At 36.4% G+C, this 13,996-nt stretch overlaps 1 protein-coding gene across 1 annotated transcript in view; it reads left to right on the top strand.

Annotated features, from left to right (window-relative positions):
* OCA2 (OCA2 melanosomal transmembrane protein) overlaps positions 1–13,996 on the top strand; it is a 625,581-nt gene that overhangs the window by 449,054 nt on the left and 162,531 nt on the right. The window contains exon 22 of the mRNA XM_036747301.1: positions 12,851–12,944. Coding sequence (XP_036603196.1) covers positions 12,851–12,944 — 94 coding nt within the window. The remainder of the gene's footprint in view (positions 1–12,850; positions 12,945–13,996) is intronic.

Below are 13,996 nucleotides of genomic sequence, written 5' to 3'. Positions count from 1 at the left end.
GAGGGCAAGAACTGTCATTCTTTTTTATTGCTCACAGTGTTTGCATGAAATGGGAACTTGATAAATATTTATTTTATAAATCCTCCCAAATAACACCATAACATATCCCGATCTTATAATACTTAAGTATTCATTTGCACTAATACAGTTCTCCTTTAACATGCAAATGCTCCTGGTAGGATTAAAGTGGAAGATCATTAATTATTTGTACCTTGATATAAAGCAGTCTTCTTGTTAGGGCATCTTACGAGTCAGCTAAACAGCAAAATCTATGGAGTGTTGGTCTTGGAACCAGGAAGCTCTGTGGGAGTTTAAATCCTGTCTCAGACAATTACTGGCTAAGTGACCTTGGGCAACTCATTTAACCTCTCTCAGCCTCAGTTTTTTCATCTGTTAAATGGGGATAATAATGCTACATATCTTTAGGACTGTTGTAAGGATCAAATGAGGTAATAACTGGAAAGCACTTTGCAAACCTTTAAGAGCTTATGTAAATGCAAGCTATTATTATAATTAGTATATTTGAAATGCCCAGTGAACTATATATTGGCTGGTGACAAATTGTTTAATTAGCCAAAAAACTTATTGAAAAGCGGTCAAGTTCATGGTTGTTACTGTTTGAGAGTGGATGAGCAGAAGCCCATCCACTCTCAGGAGATGGGCTGAATAAATCCGTCATGGGAGTGAATGCCAAATTTACATAGGTGCAGCCAATGTGGTACAATGGTACCTGGTTCTAGAGTTGGATCCCTACTCTGATATATATTATTTCTATGAATTTGAAAAGTCACTTAACTTCCTTAGGCCTTAATTTCTTCATTTGTAAAATGATGGCCTTGGCATAAGTGACTTTTGAGGTCCCTTTTGGTTCTTCAACTATAATCCTATGAATGTTGGGAAGTTACCATAGCTACCTTTATAGAAATATGTTTGGGTTAAATGTCTGGAGTGATAAAGAGATGGACACAATGGGAAAGGTGAGGAAAAAATGAATATTTATGAAATGTTGTTTCCTAACAAATTAGCTAGGGCACATGGATGCTTTGGAAATTTGGTTAAACCTTCACAAAGGAACCTCCTTCAAGTCCCATTTAAAATCCCACCTTCTACAGAAAGTCTTTCCTAATTCTCTTTTGATGCTAATGCCTTTCCTTAATTGTTTCAAATTTATCCTTTATTTGGTTTGTTTGTACATAGTTTTTTGCATATTGTCTCCCCCATAGACTGTGGTCTCCTGGAGAGCAGGGACTGTCTTTTACCTTTCATTATGTTCCCATATGTTGATTTAGTGCCTGGCACATCATATGCATTTAATAAATATATATCGGCTGATTGACAAAAGCTAACCAATGAGCTGATTGCCTTTATCTTATTTTTTTTTTTATTTTGTGGCAGCCATTGAAATATTTGAGCTGTCCATTTGGTGTCCCTCACATGTGATACAGGATTGGATTACCTGCTTTTTTGGCATTGCAGCTTTTTGCTGATATCTTTTATGCATCTTCTCACCCTGAAGTCATGATTAGCAATGTACTCTAGCTTACTTATATCCTGTATGAGTATTTGCATTGCCTTTTTGTGTCATCTGCAATTTTGATGTTTCTGAGATCATCATCCTTCTTTGAAAAATCTTAAGATTAACCCATTATTACTTTTAAAATTTTGTTGCTGAGCCAAGATGATGGAGAGAAGCCACTCTGTTGACTAAGGTCTCCTCAGTTTCCCTCAGAAACAATATTATATCAAGCCTCCAAAGAATTCTGGAGTGACAGAATCCACAAAAAGAGGGAGCGAAACAATTTCCTGGCTTAAGATAACTTAAAAGGACTTCAGGAAGTGTCTCTCTTACTTGGGTAAAAGGGGAAGACAGCCCAGCACAGGTGGTATCTGGCCAAGCCATAGGGAGGCTCTTAACCAGAGCACAAATCAGCAACCAGGGCTCAGTGGTTCTGGCTCAGTGGGACAGTGGCACAGTAGGCCAGCTGTGAGACCTCCAGCACCAGTGCCACAGGCAAATTACCAGCCCCAGAATCCAGGGCACAACAGGTACAACTTGTCTGGACCAGCCTAGCACAGTGGGTCAGCCACCAACCCCAGAGTTCCCAGTGCAGAAAGCCAGTGACCAGGCTGGTGGCTCACAGTGCAAGAAGCTTGGGACATTAACCCAGGAGCAGAGCTCAACTTAAAAAAATGAGCAAAAAATAGAGCCCTGATCATATCACCATGGTGACAGGGAAGATCAAAACACAAACTCAGAAGAAGACAACAATATCAAAATGCCTATATGCAAAGCCTCAAAGGGGAATATGAATTGGTCCCAAGTCCAAAAAGTCTTCTTAGAATAGTTCAAAAAGTATTTTAAAAATCAAGTAACAGAAGAAAAATTGGGGAAAAAATGAGAGGTATGTAGGGGAATTATGAAAAAAAGAGTCAACAACTTGAAAAAGGAAGCACAAAAATTGACTGAAGAAAACAACTCATTACAAAGTAGAATTGGCCAAATGGAAAAGGAGGCACAAAAGCTAACTGAAGAAAATAATTCCTTAAAAATTAGAATTGGGAAAATGGAAACTAATGACTCTATGAGACATCAAGAACCAGTCAAACAAAAATAAAAGAATGAAAAAAATAGAAGAAACTGTAAAATAGCTCATTGGAAAAACAACTGACCTGGAAAATAGATCCAGGAGAGATAATTTAAGAATTTTTGGACTACTTGAAAGCCATGATCAAAACAAAGAGCCTGGACAGCACCTTTCAAGAAATAATCAAGGAAAACTGCTCTGGTGTTCTAAAACCAGAGGGTGAATTAGTCATCAAAAGAATCCACTGATCACCTCCTGAAAGAGATCCCCAATGGACACTTCAAGGAATATTGTATACAAATTTTGGAACTATCAGGTCAAGGAGAAAATACTGCAAGCAACCAGAAAGGAACAATTTAAATATCAAGAAGCCACAGTCCAGGATTACACAGGACTTAGCAGTTTCTATATTAAAGGATCTGGACTTGAAATATGATATTCTGGAAAATGAAAGAGATTGGATTACAACCAAGAATCAACTACCCAGCAAAACTGAGCACAGTCTTTCAGGAGGGAAGACAGATATTCAATGAAATAAGGGACTTTCAAACTTTCCTCATGAAAAGACCAGAGCTGAACAGAAAATTTGATCTCCAAATACAAGACTCAAGAGAAGCATAAAAAAGTAAAAAGGTTAATGGGGAAAAAAACCCCATGGTATTAAATAAGGTTAAGCTGTTAACATCCCTACATGGGAAGATGATACTTGTAACTCTTAAAAACTATATCTCTATTACAGCAGTTAGAAGGATAATACTTAGAGGGTATGGGTATAAGTTGACTTTGGTATGAGGATAAAAAAAATAAAGGGGTGAAAAAGGAATTGTACTGGGAGAAGAGGAAAAAGAGGGGCAGAATGGGGTAAATTATATCACATGAAGAGGCATGAAAGACCTATTGTAGTAGAAGGAAAGAAGGGAGAGGGTGGGCATTATTTGAACCTTACTCTCATTGGATTTGGCTCAAAGAGGGAATAACATATGCACTCAGTTGAGTAGGGAAATCTCTCTTACCCTTTAGGGAAGTAGGAAGGGAAAGGGGAAAGAAAAGGGAAGGGGACTGAGAGAAGGGAGGGCAGACTGAGGGAGGTAGTAGTCAGAAGCAAAACACTGGTGAAGAGGGACAAGGTGAAAGGAGAGAGAAAAAATAAAAAGGGAGGAAAATAGGACAGAGGGAAACACACAGTTAGTAATCATAACAGTGAATATGAATGGGATAAACTCTCACATGAAATAAAAGTGAATAGCAGAATGGATTAAAAACCAGAATCCTACAATATGTTGTTTACAATAAACACATTTGAATCAGAGAGATGTACACAGAGTAAAGGTAAAAGGCTGGAGCAGAACATATTATGCTTCAGCTGAAGTAAAAAAGTCAGTAATAGCAATCCTAGTCTCAGACAAAACAAAAGCAAAAATAGATCTAATTAAAAGAGACAAGGAAGGAAACTACATCTTGCTAAAAGGTAGAATAGACAATGAAGTAATGTCAGTATTAAACATGTATGCACTATGTGGCATTAGCATCCAAATTCTTAGAGGAGAAGTTAAGTGAGTTACAGGAAGAAATGGAGAGCAAAACTATACTAGTGGGGAACCTCAACCCTTCCCTCTCAGAACTAGATAAATCTAACCACAAAATAAACAAGAAAGAAGTTAAGGAGGTTAATAGAATTTTAGAAAAGGTAGGTATGATAGACCTTTGGAGAAAACTGAATGGGAATAGAAGGGAATAAATCTTTTTCTCAGTGTTACATGGCACCTGCACAAAAATTGACCATATGTTGGGGAATAAAAATACCTCACAGTCAAATGCAGAAAGGCAGAAATATTAAATACATTCTTTTCAAAACATGATGCAATAAAAATTACATGTGACAAAGAGGGCCATGGAAAGATAGATTAAAAATTAATTGAAAATTATATAATCTTACCTCAAAGAATGAGTTAGTGAAACAACAAATCAGAAATAATCAATAATTTAATCCAAGAGAATGACAGTAATAAGATGACATACCAAAATTTATGGGATGCAGCTGAAGCATTACTTAGAGGAAATTTTATATCTCTAAATGCTTACATGAATAAAATAGAGAAAGAACAGATCAATGAATTGGGCATGCAACTAAGAAATCTAGAAAAAGAACAAATTAAAAATGCTCAATTAAATACCAAATTAGAAATTCTGAAAATCAAAGGAGAGATTAATAAAATTGAAGGTAAGAAAACTATTGAACTAGTAAATAAAAGTAAGAGCTGGGTTTATGAGAGAAAAACCAATAAAATTGAAACCTTTTGCTAGTTTGATTTAAAAAAAAACATCAAATTACCAGTACCAAAAATGAAAGAGGTTAATTCATCACCAATGAAGAGGAAATTAAAGCAATAATTAGGAGCTATTTTATCTATCTGTATGCCAATAAATCTGACAATCTAAGTGAAATGTATGAATATTTACAGAAATATAAACTGACCAGATTAACAGAGGAGGAAATAAAATATTTAAATACCCTCATTTTAGAAAAAGAAATTGAACAAGTCATCAATGAACTCCCCAAGAAAAAATCTCCAAGGCTAGATGGATTTACAAGTGAATTCTACCAAATGTTTAAAGAACAATTAATTCCAATACTACATAAACTATTTGGAAAAATAGGTGGAGTTCTACCAATTTTTTAATGACACAAATATAGTGCCAATACCTAAACCAGGAAGAGCCAAAACAGAGAAAGAAAATTATAGACCATTTTTCCTAATGAATATTGATGTAAAAATTTTAAATAAAATATTAGCAAAGAGATTGCAGCAATTTGTCACAATCACACTATGATCAGGTGGGATTTATATGAGAAATGCATAGCTGGTTCAATATTAGGAAAACTATTAGCATAATTGATCATATCAATAATAAAACCAACAGAAATCATATGATTATCTCAATAGATGCAGAAAAGGCTTTTGACAAAATACAGCACCCATTCCTATTTAAAACACTAGACAGTATGGGAATAAGTGAAGTCTGCCTTAAAATAGGTAGTATCTATCTAAAATCATGAGCAAGCATTATATGTAATGGTACAAGGTAGAATCATTCCCAATAAGATCAGGGGTGAAACAAGAATGTCCATTATCACCCCTGTTTTTCAATATTGTACTAGAAATGTTAGCTTTAGCAATAAGCAATGAAAAAAGCAATTGATTAGACTAGGCAATGAGGAAACAAAGCTATCACACTTTGCAAATGATAGTATACTTAGAGAATCAACTAAAAAAACTACTTGAAATAATAAACAACTTTAGAAAAGTTGAAGGATATAAAGTGAATCCACATAAATCATCAGCATTTCTATCTATTGCCAACAAAACACAGCAAGAAGAGATAGAGAAATTCCATCTAAAATAACTGCAGACAATATAAAATACTTAGGAGTCTACATGCCAAGAAAAATCCAGGAACTATATGAACACTACTACAAAACACTTTTCACACAAACAAAGTCACAGCTAAACAATTGGAAAAATATCAATTGTTCATGGGGAGGCAGAGTTAATATAATAAAAATGACAATTCTAAATTAATTTAACTTATTCAATGCCATACTAACCAAACTACCAAAAACATTCTGTAAAGCTAGAAAAAAATAACAAAATTCATCTGGAAAAGTAAAAGGTCAGGAATATCAAGGGAATTAATGAAAAAGAAATACAAAGGAAGGTGGCCTAGCTCTACCAGATCTAAAACTATATGACAAAGCAGTGATAATCAAAACTGTTTGGTACTGGGTAAGAAAAAGAGTGGTGTATCAGTGGAATAGATTATGTACATAAAACACAGTAGTCAATGATTAAAGTAATCTACTGTTTGATAAACCCAAAGACTCCAGCTTCTGGGATAAGAATTCGCTATTTGATGAAAACTGGAAAATAGTATGGCAGAAACTAGGCATAGACCAACATCTCACACCATATACCAAGATAAGGTCAAAATGGGCACATGACTTAGACATAAAGGTATCATATGGTATCATAAGCAAATTAGTAGAGCAAGTAATAGTTTACCTAGCAGATCTATGGAGAATGGAAGAATTTATGACCAAACAAGAGATAGATAACATTATGAAATGCAAAATGGATGATTTTGATTACATTAAATTAAAAAATTTTTGCACAAACAAAACCAACACAAGCAAGGTTAGAGGGAAAGCAGAAAGCTAGGAAATAATTTTGACAGCAGTGTTTCTGATAAAAGCCTCATTTCTCAAATATATAGAAAACTGGCTAAATTTATAAGAATACAAGTCATTCCCCAAATGATAAATGGTAAATGGACATGGACAGGCAATTTTCAGAGGAAGAAATTAAAGCTATCTATAGTCATACGAAAAAGTGCTCCAAGTAACTATTGATTAGAGAAATGAAAATTAAAACAACTCTGAGGTACTACCTCACAACTATCAGATTTGGCTAATTTGACAGAAAAGGAAATTAATAAATGTTGGAGAAGATGTGGGAAAATTGTGACACTAATGCATTGTTGGTGGAATTATGAACTGATCCAACCATTCTGAAGAGCAATTTGGAACTGTGCCCAAAGGGCAATCAAACTGTGCATACCCTTTGATCCAGCAATACCACTACTAGGTTTGTATCCCAAAAGGATCATAAAAAATGGAAAAGGACCGCATATACAAAAATATTTATAGCATCTCTTTTGTGTTGGCAAAGAGTTGGAAATTGAAGAAATGCCCATCAGTTGGGGAATGGCTGAACACGTTGTGGTATTTGAATGTAATGGAATACTATTGTACTATAAGAAATGATAAGCAGGAAGATTTCAGAAAAATCAGGAAGGACTTACATGAAATGATGTGGAGTGAAGTAAGTGGAACCAGGAGAACACTGTACACAGTAACAGCAATAGTGTGTAAAGATAACTAGGATTGACTTAGCTCTTCTTAGCAATACAGTGATCCAAGACAATTTTAAAAGACTCATGAGGGAAAATGCTATCCACATTCAGAGAAAGAACTATGGAATCTGAATGTTGCTTGAAGCATTCTATTTTCAATTTTTTTTTGGCTTTTCCCTTTTGTTCTGTTTCTTTCACAACATGACTAATGTAGAAATATGTTTACATGATTGCACAAGTATAACCTATATCAGATTGCTTGCCATCTTGGGGAGAGTGGATGGGAAGAAGGGAATGAGAAAAAATTTGAAACTCAAAATCTTATAAAAAAATGAATGTTGAAAACTATCTTTACATGTAATTGTAAAATATAAATTGTGTTGCTTCCAGAATGAATTTTTTATTATATACATTTAGGTAAATTCAGCTGTTCTTTCCAGTGTTTTCTACTGAAGTGCCATTTCTAGTTCCTCACTTAACATTTCTGATATTGGGAAGGTAGAGTCCTAATGGGCTGGTTCTATCTCTGATTATGAGAATAGATTGTGATAGAAATGCTAAAAATGTTTTCTTTACAGTTATTTTTTGCTTTTTTCCCCATTTCATCTACAACTACTCATGGGATGACCCCAATTTGCTGGGTTTCATGGCAAACTTTCTGAAGGCTTGTGCTTTCTAAAATTTTGTGAGATGACACTCTTTTAAATCACCAATGATTATTTTTTATAACATTTTTAAACAAGCTTGTGCTTAAAAGTAATGTTATCCATGCTTTGAGTGACATGAAACAGTGCAGCACATGGAAATGATGCTGGAGTTTGAGTCAAAACTCCAGAAACAGGGTTCTAGGCCTGACTCTGCTTCTTACTGCCCATGTGATCCTGGGCAAGTCACTTGGCATTTGTCAAACAAAAGGGTTGGACCAGATGTCAGGACCCTTCAGATTCTAAATCTGTGATCCTGTGTTTGACAAAAAAATGCGTTTGTAGAATGAAGCAATTTCTGGGCTCTTTTTGTTAACTGTTTATTAGTCACCTCAGGAAAATCTCCTAAGGAATAAGTAGCCACAATAGCAAATGGCAGCAGCATTTTGGCACAGAAGCTGGAAATAAAAATTTAAGGGGCAGAGAATAGCAGTAGAGGGCAGAGCTTTAGTGGAAAATGACTTTGAAAATGTAGTGGAGTGGTAGCTGAAGGGGGAGTTCTAAGAAGGCCCATGTTAGTGGTAGTCACAGTTCATTACTGGGAGACAGGGTTGTAAAATGTGTTCTCTTCCCTACCTTAGAGTTCTAGTTGTTTGGGGAGTGGCTTCCTTCCCCACTGAGGTAGTAATCTATGGGAGATTATACCACTTTATGTATTGGGGAATATTGTATAAAAATAATGATGCTGATCTTCTCTATTATTTGCTTTCTATTCTGACGCAGTTGAAAGCTTAGCTCTTTGATTTATGGTCCCTGTTTGGTCTACTGGTAGGAAATGCACTGGTTGAAAGCATGAGTTGTATTTGCATAACTGTAACCCCACAGCCAAACGTGGAGGGAAGTTCCAGAGGCCAGCAAGGCCTCTCTTTGGAGGGTTTTTGTAAAATTCATCATAGAATTTTTCTACTATGTTATCTTACACAATAGATGTTTGCACATAATTATATTCATGACCATCTTTTTGTATGAGTATCAAGTGAATTGCAAAGCAAGATGACTATTATTAGATGTTTATTGTTGCCTTTCAAAGCATAACAAAACCCACTTTGCCAATTCCTTTGACTACCTCCCTGAGGAGACCCTGTAGGCCATCTTCCATTATTAGGAGTGTCTTCATGCCTTTAGTTTCATTTGTAGTGAGAAAGTTTGGGGGAGGTTCGTTTTCCCTAATAGTATATCAGTTCATTGGTCTTGAATGAAATTCTCACACAGAGTGCCAACAATTAAGCTAATATTTATGGATGGTCTAAAATTTGTGATTCTTAGCACCTTCTGTCTTCTTTTTTCTAATTTCATAATTGAAAGTGTATGGGGGCAGTGCATGTAAGACCATGGGCATTTTACATTTTTCTTTATTTTGGGACTGCAGTAGCTAACTAATTCACTAACAGGCAGTATAGAACTCTCAACTCAACAAGTCCAAGATAGAACTCATTATCATTCTTTTCCCCTGAATCCATCTTTCTTCCTAACTTCCCTATTTCTTTTGAGGGTACCACCATTCTTTTAGTCACCTATTTCACAACCCAGGAATCATCCTTAATTCTTCACCCTCACTCAACATCCTCAACTCCCATAATTCATCAGTTGCTATGGCTTGTTAATACTACTCTCACAACATCTCTAACATTTTTTCCCTTCTCTTTGCTATTAACAAGACTATCTTAATTCATGTCTTCATTACTTCTTACCTGGACTATTACAATAGCTTCTTAACTTATTGATCTTTCTACCTTTCTATCTCTTTCCATTTCTATCTCTTTCTCATTTCCATCCTCCACATTATTGCCAAAATGAAAATCTAGAAGTATAGGTCTGACCCTGGTGCTCTCTTGCTCAAAAAGACCTAGTGCCTCCTTATTGCCTCTAGCATAAAATGATATCTCCTTTTTTGACATTTAAAGCCAGTTTTCACAATTTGTTTCCAGCTTTACCTTTCCAGGATTATTAAACAGTACATCCTTTCACAAAAAACCAAACTAGCCTCCTTGTTTTTCTTCATGTATGACAGTCCCTTTTCCATCTTTATGCCTTGGTACAAGTTCTCTCCCATGCCTCTTGTGTGTGCTTCTGTAATGTTAATACAGTTTGAAGATCTTTCTCATCCATTAATCAGCCCATGTGACCTGTCTGAGTCTCATGGAAGTCGGAGTCACACAAGCCTGTGGTGGGAGGAGCTTGCCAAACAAGTAGAGCAGGAAAGGTGGAGTAGAACTGAGAAGAGGTGAGACAGACTAGTCAGAGCTGGGAGAGAGATGTTAGGAGTTGCAGCTTGAGAGAGAGGAGCAAGTCAGAGAATAGAGCAGTTAGTGTGGGTGAGAGAGGGGCATTTTTGCCTAAGGGAGCTTGGTTTATAGGAAGGCCCAATGGAGGGAAGGCTTGGGGAAGTTGGTGCCCCCTACATTGATAATGTATATAGATTTCTTTGTTGCTATGATGGATTTGGATTTCTGGTGTTAGGATTTGGCTTTCTTGTGTTTGAATAAATGTTTTGTTTTTGCCTTCAATGAAGAGAGTCTGTTATATTTTGCGATTTAGAACTACACCGGCATATTCATAGCAGTTGCAGCCACCATGAGTATCACGTTGGCACTACAGCTTCTCTCTCTTATATATATATATAAATGTACATATGTAAGAGTTAGCAGGATGAGTTCTGTTTCCACAAGATTATCTGAACAAGGAATACAGTCAACACTCCCTGTTAGACTAATGGCTATGTTTCCGTATTAAGAGATGGGGCCATAAAAGGAAGGTATTTCATGGGGAGAGAGTTCTAGAAAATATCATGGGGGTTCCAGGGGACCAAAGTAGGACAAAGGTTAAGGGCCATCTTTACCACAACTGCTTAATAAGGTTCATGTATATTGACTTACATATGCCTAAGGAGGGGTTAGCACCATTTTGTGAACATGGGTCACCTCAGGTGGGAGGGGGAACATATTAAGGGGAACTTGTAATAGGCATTTATGGAAGCCTGTGAACTATTCTGACTCTCACCAATCAGAGTCAGCTAGGAGGGACTGGTGGCTGGGAACAGCTACAAAAGACCTACTTTCACTTCTGTAGGGTATGCAGGGAGCTGATCTTGGGTCCCCACACTCACCCTGCAGGTCATATTATTAAAGTTCCAACTGCCTTGTTCACCTTGAGTCTGTCTAATTTATTGCATCTGTTTGGGTGCAAGGGGTTATTTCTCACACATATATCAGTATCTCTCTCTCTCTCTCTCTGTCTTTCTCTATATTTTATATATATATATATACATACATATATATGTAATATATATATAATGTGTACATGTATATATACGTAAATATATTTAGCTGTAACTATGTGAGTAAATTGGGTCACCTAGGTGGCACAATAGATAGAATGCTAGGAATCAGGAAGACTCATCTTTGTAAATTAAATCTGTCCTCAGACATTTACTAGCTGTGTGACCATGGGCAAGTCACTTGACCCTGTTTACTTCAGTTTCCTCATCTATAAAATGAGCTGGAGAAAGAAATTACAAACCACTCCAGTATTTTCACCAAGGAAACCCCAAATGGGGTCACAAAGAATTGGATACAACTGAAAAGACTGAACAACATATGACTAAATATCTATATCTAGATATACAACCCCCATTTGCGTGTGTGTGTGAAACACACACACACCAGTATTTGCGAGAGAAATGATTGTTTCTCTCTTAATAACCAACTACTGAATTTGACTAAGATTTTTCTGCTTTTCTACTTCCTTATTCAGAAATCAGCCCCTGTGGGTTGTTTAGGCAGCGTTTGAAGTACAGGGCTGATAATGAGATGGAAAATCTGATCTGTTTAAAAGGTAAAGAAATTTTAGTTTAGGCAAATTGATGGATTCTGGCCCATTGTATTTTACTCAGACAGGTCTGGGTAAAAATGGATTTCTCTTGTTTTTTGTAGATTACCCTAGGCAAGGTGATATGGATATACATTAGTCTCTTTGGTCTAGAATGAGTGATCAGTCATGTCCCTTAGCCCCTCATTTGAGTGATCAGTCATGTCCCTAAGCCCCCCTCTCATTATAATATTCATTCTTCTCATTCATTGTTAGTCAACAGTTTGCCATCCTCAGGAATATCTACTCTTCCCAGGGCACCTAAGAGTTGAGTTCCATGAAGGTTCCATGGTGGGGTCTTTGGAATTGGAAGGTGCCATTGACCCTTTTATTAATTGTCTGCTGGCACAATTAATAAAATGATTAATTCCCCAGAAACTATGTTTCTCAGATTTTTTATATATCACAAGAGAGACAGACAAGCAGACAGAAAGAAACAGGGAGGAAGAGAAAAACCAATGATCATTTTCTCTGTACATTTTTAAGGACTGTTCTTCTGATATCTGATATTTCCTCTTCTCTTTTGCGTATTATGACTCAGAGAACAGCTGCATTCTTATGGGTTAAAATAAAGAATTATGATCTTTGCAAGTGACTGCCTTGTCATTGGCATACACTTACTTCTTGCCTTGTGTGTAAAGTGAAAAATAATGGGCCTTGATCCTCTTTCTTAGTAATTGTCAAATCTAAAACCTGTCAGCTGATCTAAACGCACATCTGGACAACATAATGGGAACCTGCCCCAAAGCTAAACTGACTTTTCTTTTCTTTTTTGGATTCCAGGTAATGGGACATTAATTGGTGCATCAGCCAATGTTGTTTGTGCTGGAATTGCAGAGCAGCATGGATATGGCTTCTCTTTCATGGAATTTTTCAGGTATCTTTGTGAACATGTTCTAGGTTTCTGCTTAACTGTACCTTCAATATGCTGATCTTGGCTTTTTTTTTTATTGAAAGAAACAAACTGACACCATCCAGCCCAAGCAATTAGACATTAGACTAAACATGTTTTTAGCCATTAAAGAGACCTGGAGTATGTGGAATTTGAGCAGTGAAAACAAATTAAAGCTTTATTGCTAGAATTAGCCTTGCATCACAAAGTGTGATTTCAGACATCCTTTAGGACTGAATGATTCAGATTGAAGTGGAATTTCTCTGGAGGAAAAAAAAAAAACCTAAGTGAAAGTGTTGAAAAATTGCCAGGCCTTGCTAGATATGAGATTTCAGGTTCATTTCTCTTGAGGGAAATTCTCAGAGGATTTGTGTCCCATATGGGTGGTGATGTTGGTGCTGAAGAAAATGCATAGGTGGGCAGTCTCGCATGTGTCCTTGACATTGACAATTCCCCAAACACTGTTGTCACCATTGCTGTTTCTAGTTTGTTTCTAAGAGTCGTCTTTACTTTGGTATTCTCATAACCAGATCTCTGCAATAAGGATTGGCTGCCTCACACCAGAATTTTGGTTAATGTTTTCCTCGATCTTGTAGATAGGGCTCCTTCTAAACACTATTATCTGCCCCATTCAGGGTACTCTGAACACAATAGAGGCTTAATGTTTGTTGAATTACTGTTGCTTGCCTTTTGTCATTTCTTTGTGAAAATTTCTCTACCCATGTTTCATATCGACTTCATTCTTATTAATTTTGAAGCTCTCTATCTGTTTTGTTCTGTCATCTTCACCTCCTTCATCTCACTCTATCCTCCCAAAAGTTTCCTTCACTCCATTCAAGACAATTTTCTTTCAGCAGCCTGTGTAACAAATCCTACCTTTAATGCAATTCCTTCTCTCCTGTGCTGGAAACAAACTACTCCCGCCTCTTCTTATCTATACTTCTGCCCTTCTTTCATCAAAGTCTTCCTTAGATCCATCTTATTCAGAAAGTGGTTGCAAATTTGTGTATTTCATCATATCACATTGAGAGGACAGA

The sequence above is a fragment of the Trichosurus vulpecula genome, chromosome 2, assembly GCF_011100635.1.
Source record: "Trichosurus vulpecula isolate mTriVul1 chromosome 2, mTriVul1.pri, whole genome shotgun sequence".
NCBI lineage: Eukaryota > Metazoa > Chordata > Mammalia > Diprotodontia > Phalangeridae > Trichosurus > Trichosurus vulpecula.
Note: the sequence above shows the minus strand (reverse complement) of the source record. Positions and strands in the feature narration are given on the sequence as shown.